This window comes from Typha latifolia, chromosome 1, assembly GCF_019914945.1.
Source record: "Typha latifolia isolate L0001 chromosome 1, TyphaL0001v2, whole genome shotgun sequence".
Classification (NCBI taxonomy): domain Eukaryota; kingdom Viridiplantae; phylum Streptophyta; class Magnoliopsida; order Poales; family Typhaceae; genus Typha; species Typha latifolia.
In genome coordinates this window covers 3,326,924-3,340,673 of record NC_133086.1, presented here as the reverse complement: position 1 = coordinate 3,340,673, position 13,750 = coordinate 3,326,924, and the positions used below count along the sequence as shown (strand labels likewise).

At 35.8% G+C, this 13,750-nt stretch overlaps 1 protein-coding gene across 3 annotated transcripts in view; it reads left to right on the top strand.

Annotated features, from left to right (window-relative positions):
- Positions 1–13,750, top strand: part of LOC140784938 (DExH-box ATP-dependent RNA helicase DExH14) — a 39,484-nt gene that overhangs the window by 11,406 nt on the left and 14,328 nt on the right. For 2 of the 3 annotated variants that reach the window (XM_073132570.1, XM_073132588.1), the window contains 24 exons: positions 14–145; positions 212–277; positions 627–692; positions 787–909; positions 3,383–3,532; positions 4,562–4,774; positions 4,876–5,031; positions 5,116–5,340; positions 5,434–5,535; positions 5,631–5,711; positions 5,815–5,895; positions 7,309–7,512; positions 7,591–7,707; positions 7,811–7,933; positions 8,007–8,096; positions 8,178–8,303; positions 8,435–8,497; positions 9,329–9,417; positions 10,741–10,831; positions 11,512–11,661; positions 11,739–11,936; positions 12,083–12,148; positions 12,228–12,383; positions 12,461–12,604. In XM_073132570.1, coding sequence (XP_072988671.1) covers positions 14–145; positions 212–277; positions 627–692; positions 787–909; positions 3,383–3,532; positions 4,562–4,774; positions 4,876–5,031; positions 5,116–5,340; positions 5,434–5,535; positions 5,631–5,711; positions 5,815–5,895; positions 7,309–7,512; positions 7,591–7,707; positions 7,811–7,933; positions 8,007–8,096; positions 8,178–8,303; positions 8,435–8,497; positions 9,329–9,417; positions 10,741–10,831; positions 11,512–11,661; positions 11,739–11,936; positions 12,083–12,148; positions 12,228–12,383; positions 12,461–12,604 — 3,012 coding nt within the window. The remainder of the gene's footprint in view (positions 1–13; positions 146–211; positions 278–626; positions 693–786; positions 910–3,382; positions 3,533–4,561; positions 4,775–4,875; positions 5,032–5,115; positions 5,341–5,433; positions 5,536–5,630; positions 5,712–5,814; positions 5,896–7,308; positions 7,513–7,590; positions 7,708–7,810; positions 7,934–8,006; positions 8,097–8,177; positions 8,304–8,434; positions 8,498–9,328; positions 9,418–10,740; positions 10,832–11,511; positions 11,662–11,738; positions 11,937–12,082; positions 12,149–12,227; positions 12,384–12,460; positions 12,605–13,750) is intronic. The other variant, XM_073132579.1, reaches the window with a different exon arrangement.

The following is a 13,750-nucleotide window of genomic DNA, read 5'->3' as shown; positions in this document are numbered from 1 at the left end:
ACTGTTGTTTCAGAAAGAAGTTCATAAGTCCAGAAACCGAGAACTTGTTGATTTCTTTGAATCTGGATTTGGCATTCACCATGCAGGGATGCTACGTTCTGACAGAGGCTTAACTGAGCGCTTATTTTCTGATGGCTTGTTGAAGGTAGGCTTCCTTCCATTCTTATTTACAACGTTTTTTACAAGACTCATATTAGTTTTTCTGTTCTAGGTTCTTGTTTGTACTGCAACATTGGCTTGGGGAGTAAATTTACCTGCTCATACAGTTGTCATCAAGGTTAGTTAAATCTGTGAAGTTGCGGCAACGTGAGCATAGCAGTAATTGAAGCAAGTTTTTACTTGTTTTCTGGACCATTTGGTCAATGATTTGCCATTTAATTTGCTGATAATGTTTGTCAAGAAACAGTTTGTGCGCCTTTCAATTAATTTATACTATCACTATGATTCGAATGTGATAATAATTTGGGTTTTCTAGGTGTATATCCTGCTGATGCGAGATATGGTTGTTATTTTGTTTAATGCAAAATGCCAGTACTTATGTTTTCGTTATGCTGTTGAAACCTTAATACCCTCCCAACATATGTTCTTAGGATGTTTTGTAAGTCATTTTTTTTTCTGCAACACAGGGTACACAAATATATGATCCTAAGGCTGGTGGATGGCGGGACTTGGGCATGCTTGATGTAATGCAGGTAAATTTTGGAACTTCTGTGCCATCACTTTCAGTGAGTAAATAACTCACAAAGGACAGATCTGTTGCTAACTTTGTAATCCATTCTGTATTAGATATTTGGACGTGCTGGAAGGCCGCAGTTTGACAAAAGTGGCGAAGGCATTATAATCACTACTCACGACAAATTGGCTTATTACTTAAGATTGTTGACAAGCCAACTCCCGATAGAAAGCCAGGTGACAGATTTGTCTTACTGCCAAATGCCAAGAATAATCACTTAAAAACTGTGGTTACTCAAACAATCATGAAGCATAATCAAGGGCCATGGCTTCTAATTACTAAAGGACAAAATGTTTTTTTATTGTCTAACCTTTAACTGAATGCTTCTACCATTTGTCTTCCCATCTCACTTGTGGAGTATTATATGCTTTTGGTTGAACATGTCTGAAGCATTTTAGTTGATTTTGCCATATCCTTAGTTTGTTCCTCCTTTATTAGCTATCATGTAGTTACTTTCTCTCTTAAAATGCTTCTTATCTTGTCAATATTCTTCGACGAAGCATGGCTGGTTTTATAACTTCATCTATATTTGTAATAACCTAATAGGTTATATAGGATTATGCTATCCAATGAACAATTGTCTACTCAATGTAGGATTGTGCCCTCTAATGAACAACAGTGTACTCTTAATATTTGTTTTGTTTTTTGCACTTTTTTTTACAATAACCTTAGGTGTATTATGCGTATTAAATCAAATGCGATTTTGTCTTTCTACATGTACCAACCAACACCATGATACATATTCACCTTTTCAAATAGTTTCGCAAATCAAGTAAAGTCGCACGAACAGACTTTGTTTACCTCGTTCAAGAACTTTCAGGCTCTAATATTTCTTTCCTCAATTCAAAGTTGATGTTTTTCTTTATTTTAGTCCCATTAATCAAAATAAGAGTGGGAGAAGGGGAGAAGAAAATATTGTCTTCATATACTCTTTAGTTTTGACCATGACTGATGCAAATGGTTAAGAATTTAATTTCACTCTAGGGCAATCATATATTCGTATCGTAATTGGGGATACTTTTTCACTTGGTTGTAGATATAATGTGCTGTTGCACATCCTAGCATTGGAGAACAGTGGTCGCATGTGGCAACTTGTATTGACATGCCATAGTTGCACACTGAAACATTAGTTTGTGGTGGTTGTGGGCCTGTGGCAGGTGGAAGGTGAGGGAATGAGGCAATCAGCCTAGCATAGGAAGGGGACAGGAGAGGAAGAAGGGTTAGTACTGAATAGTAAATAGGTAAAAAGGAGATCAACAATCGGGTGCTATAAGCCTAACTACAAATAGATGGGGTTCAACCGAAGGCAAATACTGTCTAAATAAACTCACACCTACATAGTTGACTGGGTCCATTTTCTTCATTAAATGTCTCAGTGGGTGTCCAATTTTTTTATATCAATAGATTTTCCTTTTAATTCCCACTATGCATTTAAATTTCCTTTGGATGCTAACAGGTACTTGTCCTTGTCAGTCTTTTCATCTCCTAGCACACAACTTATAGAAGTGTGAAAGTACCATAGCCTCGTATACCATTAATTACTTTGTCTCCTAAACTCTTAGAGTTCTCACTAAGGCACATACTAGTCTGTCTGTCTTATTGGCATATCTGATTCTCAGGCTGAAATATAGTCATCTTCTAATACCTGTAAGATGTAGTTTGCAGGACGTTGGGAGTCTAAAGGAGGGAGGATGTACACAAACTCACTCTCATTTTCTTTAATCTTTTAATGCCTGTCAGATGTGGTTTGAAGGTGTTTTCTAATAATATCGATGTTGAAATACTCAAATTCCATTTCTGTTTGTGGAGAAAGCTGTAGATTTTGGACTTTTGTCTGGTTGCAACTGTTTTGGCCCTTTTGGGTCTGATTATGGAATTCTGTTTCCATCTTTCTTATAAATAAAGAGTCAAGTTTCTTGAAACTCAAAAGTTCAGACCCCATATGTTGCCCTCCTGATTGAATAGAGTTGGCTTGGAGTGGTAGGTTGTGTATATATCACAGTGCACAGTTGAGTGCTATGTTGCAAGTCCGATAAGGGAGATGGACAGAATGAGGGTTTGACTTTGTGAAGAGACACATGGCCAACATCAGGGCCTGAGATGCCAGAATTGGCTCAAACCTGCTGTAATAGCCCAAAATTGATCAGCTTTTTGATACTGGTTTAGGAGAGGCACTTACCAAAGCCTTGTTGAAATGGGCCAGGTTAACTGAAACTTGAAACCATGATTGATATATGAATTGCTCATCTATTTCTTGTAGAGTATCTCTATGTTCTCTCAATCCTCATGCGTACTTGAAGAGGGCAAACTGCAAGTAATCTTCATACATCAAACAGATGCTTGACAATTCAGATGATTGAATATTCTGCCTTTTTTACTTTGTTCTACATTTGTGTTTTGTGTGGTTTTTCTTGATATCTTTAATAAATTTCCAAATTTTGTTCTGACCTTTTTTGATTTCTTTACTGTTACCTTGCAAATCTTTATTTGACTGCTAGCTAATACATCTGAACAGGAAGACTGAAGGATAATTAATGCATTGTTTAATATCATATTAAAGTTGTCTGAATCATTTTAAACTTGCTAGCTGTTTAGGTTCTTTTGTGCTTAAGTGCTTGTCATTGATTTGTTGATTATTTTCTTTTACAGTTCATTGGCTCATTGAAAGACAATTTGAATGCTGAGGTGGCGTTAGGTACAGTCACAAATGTGAAGGAAGCTTGTGCTTGGCTTGGATATACATACTTATTCATAAGGATGAAGACAAATCCTTTGGTATATGGGATAGCATGGGAGGAGGTATTACAATGTTGCAGCCCTTTTTGAGCCTTTTTATGCATCTAGTTCAATATTAGCTTGCTATGATTTATAAAAGGCATCCATGTATGTACTATGTATTTTTGTATTTGTGGAAGGAATTCACAAACAAGGAATGCAGCATTATGAATGGTTCTTTTCTTACTAGCCTGGCCAATCCGTGAGTTTATTTGGGCATCTGAAGCTTATGCTCATGTAGTTGGGAAAAGGACCTGTGTTTCTTTCTTGACATTGTGGATGGAGTTTTGATTAGTTAATGTTTTTGAATAAGCTTTTGGAAAATCAGTGCTCAGTATTCTAAATTATGATAGAGAAAACTGAAGTGTAGCTGTTTTATTGTTGGTAACCCGTGTATTATCGTGCGTACGATAAAATTTCTGAGTAGATTATTATGTCCATTATTGGTCACTTCTTATTCTGAAGGGAAACAGTTTTAGTACATGTTTCTTCTGTTCCTTTCATTTTTGTTCCATTCTCTTTCTTGTTGGAACCCTTTGCCATTCTAGCTGAACATGAATTTTCTTAATTAAACTCAATTTAATTTCCTAAAGGTTCCCCCGTGTGATATTTCTTTTCTGATTTCCTGTCTTTTATCCTTTCTATACATCTCTGTAGTTCTAATTCCTTTCTCTATTCTCAGAAGCATATTTATATCAATTTCTGGAAGCAATCCCGATCTGCTATTTATTTGATAATCTTGCAAAGCTATCATTTATTTTTCGCACTGTTTTCTTACTGTTGTATTTCTGGATGCCAAGTTTCATTTTTAAATAGCAGAGGTGGTGATTTCATGCTTAATAATTGGGTCATATTTTTTTGCATCATTTCAATAGACTACATTGTATCAACTATCAAGTCCTACAGCAGGTTGCAATACCAATACCAATTTTACACGCCAAGGAGACCAATTCATAGATTGTATACATATCCTAATGATTCATATTGTCTTGTTGCACTTTATTACAGTTGTGCTAACTTACTCTGACACTGCAGTCTCTTATGGATTTTCAGGTTATTGGTGATCCTTCCTTGTCTTCCAAGCAAAGATCTCTTATAATTGATGCTGCACGTGCCCTTGACAAGGCAAAAATGATGCGATATGACGAGAAAAGTGGCAACTTCTACTGCACAGAACTTGGTCGGATAGCAAGCCACTTTTACCTCCAGTATTCTAGTGTAGAAACTTACAATGAGATGCTTAGGCGCCACATGAGTGATAGTGAAGTAAACGATACTTTTTCCTACTGTTTGGTTGTGTGTATCTACTTTCTAAAACTGCTCCTTAATGTTGCCATATTATGATATATCTATGTATTCTGGTTCAGGTGATCAACATGGTGGCTCATTCCTCTGAATTTGAAAATATTGTTGTTAGAGAGGAAGAACAAGATGAACTTGAAACTTTATCCAAAATGGCATGTCCACTAGAAGTTAAGGGTGGAACAACTGACAAGCATGGGAAGATTTCAATTCTCATTCAGGTCTTTCCTGTTAAGGGCATGTTATCCTTTGTTTCTTTCATTTTTCTATAAGATTCTAAGATGTACTTTATTCTCATTTCACAGGTGCGCATTTCACGTGCTTCAATGGAAAGCTTCTCTTTAATTTCTGATGCAGCATATATTAGTGCAAGCTTGGCTCGTATTATGCGTGCATTATTCGAAATTTGCTTGCGTAGAGGGTGGTGTGAAATGTCATCTTTCATGTTGGAATACTGCAAGGCTGTGGACCGCCAAATTTGGCCCCACCAGCATCCTCTTAGGCAATTCGACAGAGACCTTTCACAAGAGGTTTATCAAGAACTCTTATCCTTCTTTTTGTATTTCATAATTCCCCTTTTTTGACTTTTAGTGACTTAGTGATACAAAGAATTTCGTTTTCAGATACTGAGGAAACTTGAGGAAAGAGGTGCTAATTTGGATCGCCTTTTCGAAATGGAGGAAAAAGACATTGGTGCTTTGATTCGTTATGTTCCTGGAGGAAAGGTAGTCTTTCTAGTATAATAATGTTATCAGTACATGCATTTTTCAATCCATAGGTAGTGTTGACTAATGAATTTCATATTTTCTGTCCCTGGAAGTTGGTCAAACAATATCTAGGATACTTCCCACACATCAACTTATCTGCTACTGTAAGCCCAATTACGAGAACTGTTCTTAGAGTAAGTTATGATTCTTGAGTAAGATTCTTAAAGGTTGATTTGATCTCAGTTATTGTGATTCAAGACTTTTCTCCACTTACACCATGCTTTATTATATATTTAGGTGGATCTTCTCATAACGCCTGATTTTGTTTGGAAGGATCGCTTCCATGGGACCTCTGAACGTTGGTGGATTCTTGTTGAGGTGTCATTATGATTTAACCAGTTATATCTTTTCTGCTCTCTGATTTATCTATATATCACTGAACTTAATATTATAACTTGTTTTCAGATCATTCCTGTTCCTTGCCAGCTTCATCCTTCAAACATTTATAGTTATAGTTATTTAAGATTTTCTGTGTCTACATGATTGTGTGCTTGTAATACATTGATGATCTGGTACAGCACTCTGAGTTATGAGGTACAAAAGATTTTGTAGATTATGCATTCATTAGACGTGTTACAATCCAGAATGACACTGGATAACACTTCTGTTACAACTGCAGACACGTTGGTTACTGCTTGATAATGTTAATGGTTCTCAGATGATTCATCATTGTCAGGTTTTAGTACTCTATATGAATGTGTTCTTGTATATATGAGTACTTAATGGACCCAATCAATGGGCTTATGTTGTAAAAAGTTTTTTAGGTAATATAATCAGCAGGCGAGATGCACTCCATCCTGATGTTATCTTATACAGATAATTCAGTACTGTTTTTAGTTTTGGTTCCCTTTCAGCTTGGTTTTATTTTAATTTCTTTGGTATAATAAAGAAGAATTGTTTCTAGTTATCTTACAAGTTAATATTCTGAGCTATATTTGTTTATAAAGCTCATATAGAGTTTATGTGGAGCTTCTGAGTGAACGTGACTTTAGTCTCAAAGAAAAGGAGCTATGGTGAAAATGTACGCAAGTTTGTATCATCCATCGCAAAGGTGTAGAGTCTGTAAACATAGCTTTCTAACAAGAGGTCTCATTCAATGCAACTACTTTGTCAGTGTACATAGCAACAAAATTTCACATCCAGTGATATTGATATTCTTAAACTAGCGGTACATTACAGAAATAGTTGGGTAGCTGGTCAAGATTGGCTACTACAGCTGTTGGATAAGTCTCCATTGAATCATCAAAATTTTGACACTCAAAATAAATGAGATAAGATTGTAAGAGTTTCACCTTTTTCTTTTCACATTATCATGTGCAATTTGAAAATATAACATCATAATCACTAGAGTAGGTCCAACCATGCAAATGTTCATGGAAAAGATGATTACAAACTTTGAACTACCTATTATGTTGGTAGATTGAGTGAGATCTTTTTGGAGGACAAGGTGATGATGCTCAATTGTCAAGAGTTACCACGACCCACAAGAAGCAATCTAATGCATAGCAGTTGACTGCTTAACTGACCTACAAAGAGGCGGGTGGCAAATCTCATTATGCAATTAAGTTTACTGAAAGCCATGGAGTTATTATTTGGCATAACTACTAATTATATATATTACAATTTTACCTTTCATATAAATGTTTATAGTCTGATGTAGAATATATACGAGGTTATAATGATGGTCCTTGTATTTGAAAGTTATTTGATCAGTTTTCTCTTTTTGTGCAGGATTCTGAAAATGACCACATTTACCATTCAGAACTTTTCACGTTGACAAAGAGAAAGGCAAGAGGAGAATCTCAAAAGATTTCTTTTACTATACCAATATTTGAGCCACATCCACCACAATACTATCTTCGTGCCATTTCGGATTCCTGGTTACAAGCAGAGACACTTTTTACTGTTTCTTTTCATAACCTTATGTTACCAGAGGTAAATATGAGACATTCACTTTAGTTTCTTATTTTTTTCCGTCATCATCTGCTATCTACTAATTGTTGCAATGTACAGACACAAATATCACATACTGAACTTTTAGATTTGCAACCTCTGCCTGTGAGTTCTCTTGGGAATAAAGCTTATGAAGATCTGTACAGTTTTTCACATTTCAATCCCATCCAAACACAAGTCTGGTGCTCCAACTCCATTTATTCTGAAGTTATTTTTCTATCTATATATTTTTCTGCTTTTTCTTGCACAATGAGTGACGTGTTCTCTTCACCTTCTGCAGACTTTTCATGTCCTGTATCACACAGGTAATAATGTTCTCCTTGGAGCTCCAACAGGAAGTGGGAAAACTATATCTGCTGAGCTAGCAATGCTTCATCTTTTCAACACGCAACCTGACATGAAGGTCACTTGTCTTGTAGTTAAATCTTGAGCTCATAAGGCATAAGGCTCTTTTATTGAATTATCATGACTTTCAGGTTGTTTACATTGCCCCTCTAAAGTCTATTGTTCGGGAAAGAATGAATGATTGGAGAAAGCGGCTCGTCTCTCTGCTTGGAAAGAAGATGGTACAATTATAACATTCTTGCCTCTGGGTGATATGAGATGTCAAACACATGTTAATAAATCTATAACAATGATTTTGTCAGGTTGAGATGACTGGTGACTACACTCCAGATCTTATGGCTTTACTGTCAGCTGACATTATAATATCTACTCCTGAAAAATGGGATGGTATTAGTCGTAATTGGCATAGTCGAAGCTATGTGATGAAGGTGAGAAAACCTTTATTCTGTTGTTATCCTCTGTTGAAACATAAAGTATTTGTCCTCCTGTCATTCTAATGATATTTATAAATTTTTATAACTTTCTTGAGCTGCTTAGAACATAATAAGCTTATTCATAGGTTGGACTCATGATATTGGATGAGATACATCTTTTGGGAGCTGATCGTGGACCTATTCTTGAGGTACTATCTTGGGAACCTGATTGCATCTGGATCTCTGTGAACATGCAAGTTCTATAATTATATACCACCCAGTTGAAATTTTGCCTTGTAAATACCTGAGAACCAGTGTACACCTATTTTAGTAGCGTATTTTGGATCTATTCTTGATTTATTCCTGCTGGGATTGGAAATTCTGCACTCACAAGCTTGACAACTGTCAGGCTTAGTTCACCTTAATGAAGTTTCATTGTCCTTGGGATAAATATTGCTGTCCTTTTTTTCCACCGAACCTACCATCCTGCATTACTGTACTGGCCAGGACAGGTAGTTATCATGACACGCTCTTTATGGAACCTTCTATGACATCCTTTTAGGTGGGTAATAAATTTTGCCTAGATTTTAAGTTGTTTGAATATTGTGTAGATTCACTTAAGCGGATCATATCTGGATCATATCTATGAACTAGATGATCTGCTTAAGTCAATTGCTGATCATCTTCTGTGACTAGGGAGTTGGAATTAATCTACTCCCATAATTTCAAACAGAGATTTTAAGGAGGATTAAGTTGATAAAATTATTAACAGCTTGATGTTCCTACGGATGCCATCGGTATGTAGCTTATGACTGTACATTTGCCAAGTGTAGGCACAGCACTGACTAACGACAGCATATAATCTCTTTTGGTAGAGCTCATACATAATACAACTATGTGAAATAAGATAGGAGGAATCCCTTTTCTCATTTTCAGTGTCATGTCTCAAATTTCTGACTTTGCATTTATCCGTTTACATCCTATGTTGTACTCTACCTGCTTGTCACCTTTTGCTTATATAATCCAGCATGTATTTGCAGGTTATTGTATCCAGAATGAGATACATATCCTCACAGACGGAGCGGCCTGTACGATTTGTAGGTCTATCAACAGCATTAGCTAATGCCCGGTACATTTACCATTAGATTTGCTCTTTTTAGAATCTGTACTTGTCAGTAGATGGATCCTTCTTGCTCGTTTCATGTTTTCCTTCTCCTTTTCTGTGGCTGCAAATCCATCATGATGAAGGACAATTCCTAACATAACAGTCCACTGCAAGCGTGGCACCTAGCATGGTCCTTAAATGTTGAAAATGTAAAATCTATGTAATTTCTTCCAAGACTTTGGTTGTCTCTTTTTTTTAACAAGAGATCCTGTTAGAGAATAAAAAGCTTATATTGTTTGGTAATTCACAATGGTTGTTGAGTTGTGCTCTTTGCTTAATCATCCTTTAATTCACACCTGCTGTATGCTTATGAGTAACATTGAATCAATTGCTAATGACAATCATTTAAATATTTAATGCTAATAGATCAACCTAAGAGAACATAAACAAACTTAAAGTGATAAAAACATGAATTAAAATAAATACTACTCAAACATGTGATCAGAGAGCAATTGTCTAAGTCTCTTAACAAAAGATCACGATGGCACCTGAAAATGAAACATTTTAATAGCCCATACTGTAGATATGTTTAACTACCATCAATGTGAACATCAAAGAATCTACCACATCTTTTTGAAGGGTGCCTTTCTTGCTATTCTGTCTGCTATCTTTGGTGGTTTGAAAAATAAAAAAGGTTCACTTCTTGTTAATAGTCCAGAACTTTGAGTTGAAACTTAGAAGTCCTTTGGAGTTTGCACATTGCTTGGAGCCTACTGGTTTTTTGAGGGAGCTTATATACAGAATAGCCCTGTTTACAGAAGTACAAAAAATTTAGAGAATGCAGGGAGATTATCCAGCATCCATCCCTTTGAACTCTTTCAGCACATATAAGATCATTATCTGTAAAGGGAAATAGGATGAAATATATATAGATGGTGAAAGAAGCTAAGGGTTTCTAACTCATAAATTCCTACTCGATTGAATTGAGTGCATAACAGAAGTGCAGATTACCTGACTAACAGAAGTGCACAACTCAATTATAACTTTAGGAGCTTCAATGCATGGTTATGGACTTGAATCTTGAGGAGTTATATCTAACATATCATGTATGACATACTGTATCAACAGAGCTATATCCTTTGTAGTTAGTTTTCTTATACCAGGAATAGAAGGATATATGTCTTACTGCATCCCTCTCATATTGCTTGTAGCTTTTGTTCTAGATTCAGAGAGAACAATTTTGTAGCGATATGTTATTGATTTGGATAGTGGTGCCTGAATATTATAAGTTAATAACTTCCTGTCTTTTCTTAAACCCATAAGTGATCCTTCATCATGATGTTTCAGTGATTTGGCTGAATGGTTGGGTGTTGGAGACAGTGGACTCTTCAATTTCAAGCCTAGTGTGAGGCCTGTACCTCTTGAAGTTCACATTCAGGTATGTGCATATATTCTCCTGTTAATGTTGGCATAGACAATGGCTTGATAAACCTCTAGCTAGTTCACAGAGAAAAATGGATGCCATACTTCTTCTGTTGGCATATTAACCCGTATAATTATGTGAACGAGCTCTTCTAAGACCTTTTCTCTTCTCTTCTTTCTTTTGTTGTTCTTCTTGATATTACCAGTTTGCTAGTCATCTGAAGTTTTACCCTATATGTTGCAGGTTAGTAAGTGTAAAAATTTACATTCCTTGTCTGACATCACACAAATAATGGATTTGCATGGTCCATTCACCTGAAATCTTTCTTCTAGTATATATAGAGTAAGAGATTATATATCTTGATATATTGATCAATCATTGATAATGCAGATGGTCTTAACATTGGATATCATACTTCAGCTTTTCTTTTAATACTTTCACTTTCTCCAGTTCTTTGAAATTTTTTGGTGTGGGAGATTTATCTTTTCTTTCTTTATGTTTATGCTTTATGGCATTACATTATGGAGAAGTCCATTCTCATCAGGATCGATGCCATGTCCTACCATAATGCCCGGTGAACCAGGCTTGCTTAGCTTACCAAGCTAAAACTTCAAATGAAATGTGCTTGATACGTCATTATATTTCTAGTAAACTTCTTGAGTTCACATCAACATAATGTTCTGGTTTATGAGCAGGGATATCCAGGAAAGTTTTACTGCCCCAGAATGAATAGCATGAACAAGCCTGCATATGCTGCCATATGTACGCATTCACCTGCAAAACCAGTTCTTATTTTTGTTTCATCTCGCCGCCAGACAAGGCTGACCGCACTTGATCTTATTCAGGTATGATATTGCCTGAGGTTTAAGCCACACAATATAGCTTCTAAGTTGGTATTAGCACCTATTAATTTTTACGTCAGCTGCAGCTTGCTGCCTCAGATGAAAATCCCAGGCAGTTCTTGAATATGCCAGAGAATTCCCTCGAAATGGTTCTTTCACAAGTTACTGATAATAACCTGAGGCATACTCTGCAATTCGGAATTGGACTGCACCATGCAGGATTAAATGATAGAGATAGATCCTTGGTTGAGGAACTTTTTTCAAATAACAAGATCCAGGTGCTTGTTCTTCTGTCAAACTAGCCATACACATACTTACTGATCCTAAATTTTTAATGGCAACCTCTGTTGTAAAAATAGTGCAAAAATATATTAACCGAGAACACACCTAATAATATATTTGCAAATTATTGTGTGTTTAACAGATACTGGTGTGTACTAGTACATTGGCATGGGGGGTAAACCTTCCAGCTCATCTTGTAATCATTAAGGTGAGGTACCAATAAGCCTTGCTGATCGTTGGTGCCCATTTTCCAAACTCTGATTTTTGGATTTATTTGATGGTTGTAGGGAACTGAATACTACGATGGCAAAGCAAAAAGATATGTTGATTTTCCTATTACAGATATACTGCAAATGATGGGTCGTGCAGGACGACCACAGTATGACCAACATGGAAAAGCTGTTATTCTTGTTCATGAACCAAAAAAGAGCTTTTACAAGAAGGTGAATAGGATAAAGTGTTATTGAGGCATTTCTTAATTAAAACTTCAAATGACATTCTACGTTATTGTGAATGGCAGTTTCTTTATGAACCATTTCCTGTTGAAAGTAGCCTGAGGGAGCATCTACATGATCACATAAATGCGGAAATCGTTTCTGGTACAATCCGTCATAAGGAGGACGCAGTTCATTACCTTTCATGGACCTATCTATTTCGTCGTTTGGTATGAATTCTTGCTAATATTTTTTGAGATGCTCTCTTAAGTTTTTAAAACTTTTTAGCTGCTTACACAACTGACAAGTGACGAGGTCTACTAATTCTGGTGTCATCTTTTAACTGATTAACAAGAGAAAGGACATATCAGTTGAAATCCAACTCAGGGTTTTAGGGTGGAGGATGCTGGCACTTCCAGGTTCAAATCAAGTTGGAAGCGGTCATTACTCATAAGGCAATATCTGTTCTAGTGAACGCTGGTTTTGTGAGTGACCTTTTAGATAACATGACAAGCTGATAACTTCTTACTAATTAGTTCCACCTGTCCCATTAAAAACTGTGTGATGTGTAACCGCAAAAAAAAATCATTTAGATTGTCCCTGTCAGTGGTTATAATAATCCTGATATCAATCTATTAAATGATTCAAGATATATATTTTTCTTCCTAATAAAATTTTCTTAGATGATTCAAGATATATACAAGAGCAGTATAAGACAACTTGGAAGTTTATAGCATACTAATGAGAAGTTAACATTTGATCATGCACAGTAATAGTTAAGAGCTCTCATCAGATCTAATCTATGGCAGACATGTGTTAGTTGTATTGGCAAAGGCAGTCTTCTGTAAATAAACAAGATAAAGAGACCTTTTTTAATTGATGAGCTTTTCGGATTACCTTTTGTAAAACTTTCCTCCACCAGGTGGATTTTTATCAAGAAATGAGCCACATCATATGATCTTTTATGCTCTTCTACTGCAATTATTTGTGTGATACTGCATTATTTAATGAAATGTATATGTAATAGAGATTCTACTGTCATTTGATATTTTGATCTAGCCCAATAAAGTTGATGAAAGTTTGAATAAAGGTAGCTCAAATATCTTGACTTGATTCTATGCTGTCTATTACTATAGCTTCTATAGTTTTTGGTTCTATTCAGGAATAGTCCATTTTTAATATATTTTGCTTGATTCATTTTCTATATCCTAAACCATAAAGAAGCTAGTCTTAGGTAAATTCTGTTGAATCAGCTATTGCACACATGACAGTTATGCTGATCTATTGGATGTGCTCTATAAGTCTATATAACTTGTTTGATTCCAAAAAATTCATCAGTAAGGTTTTAAACCTTTCTATTGAAATTAAAAAATTAT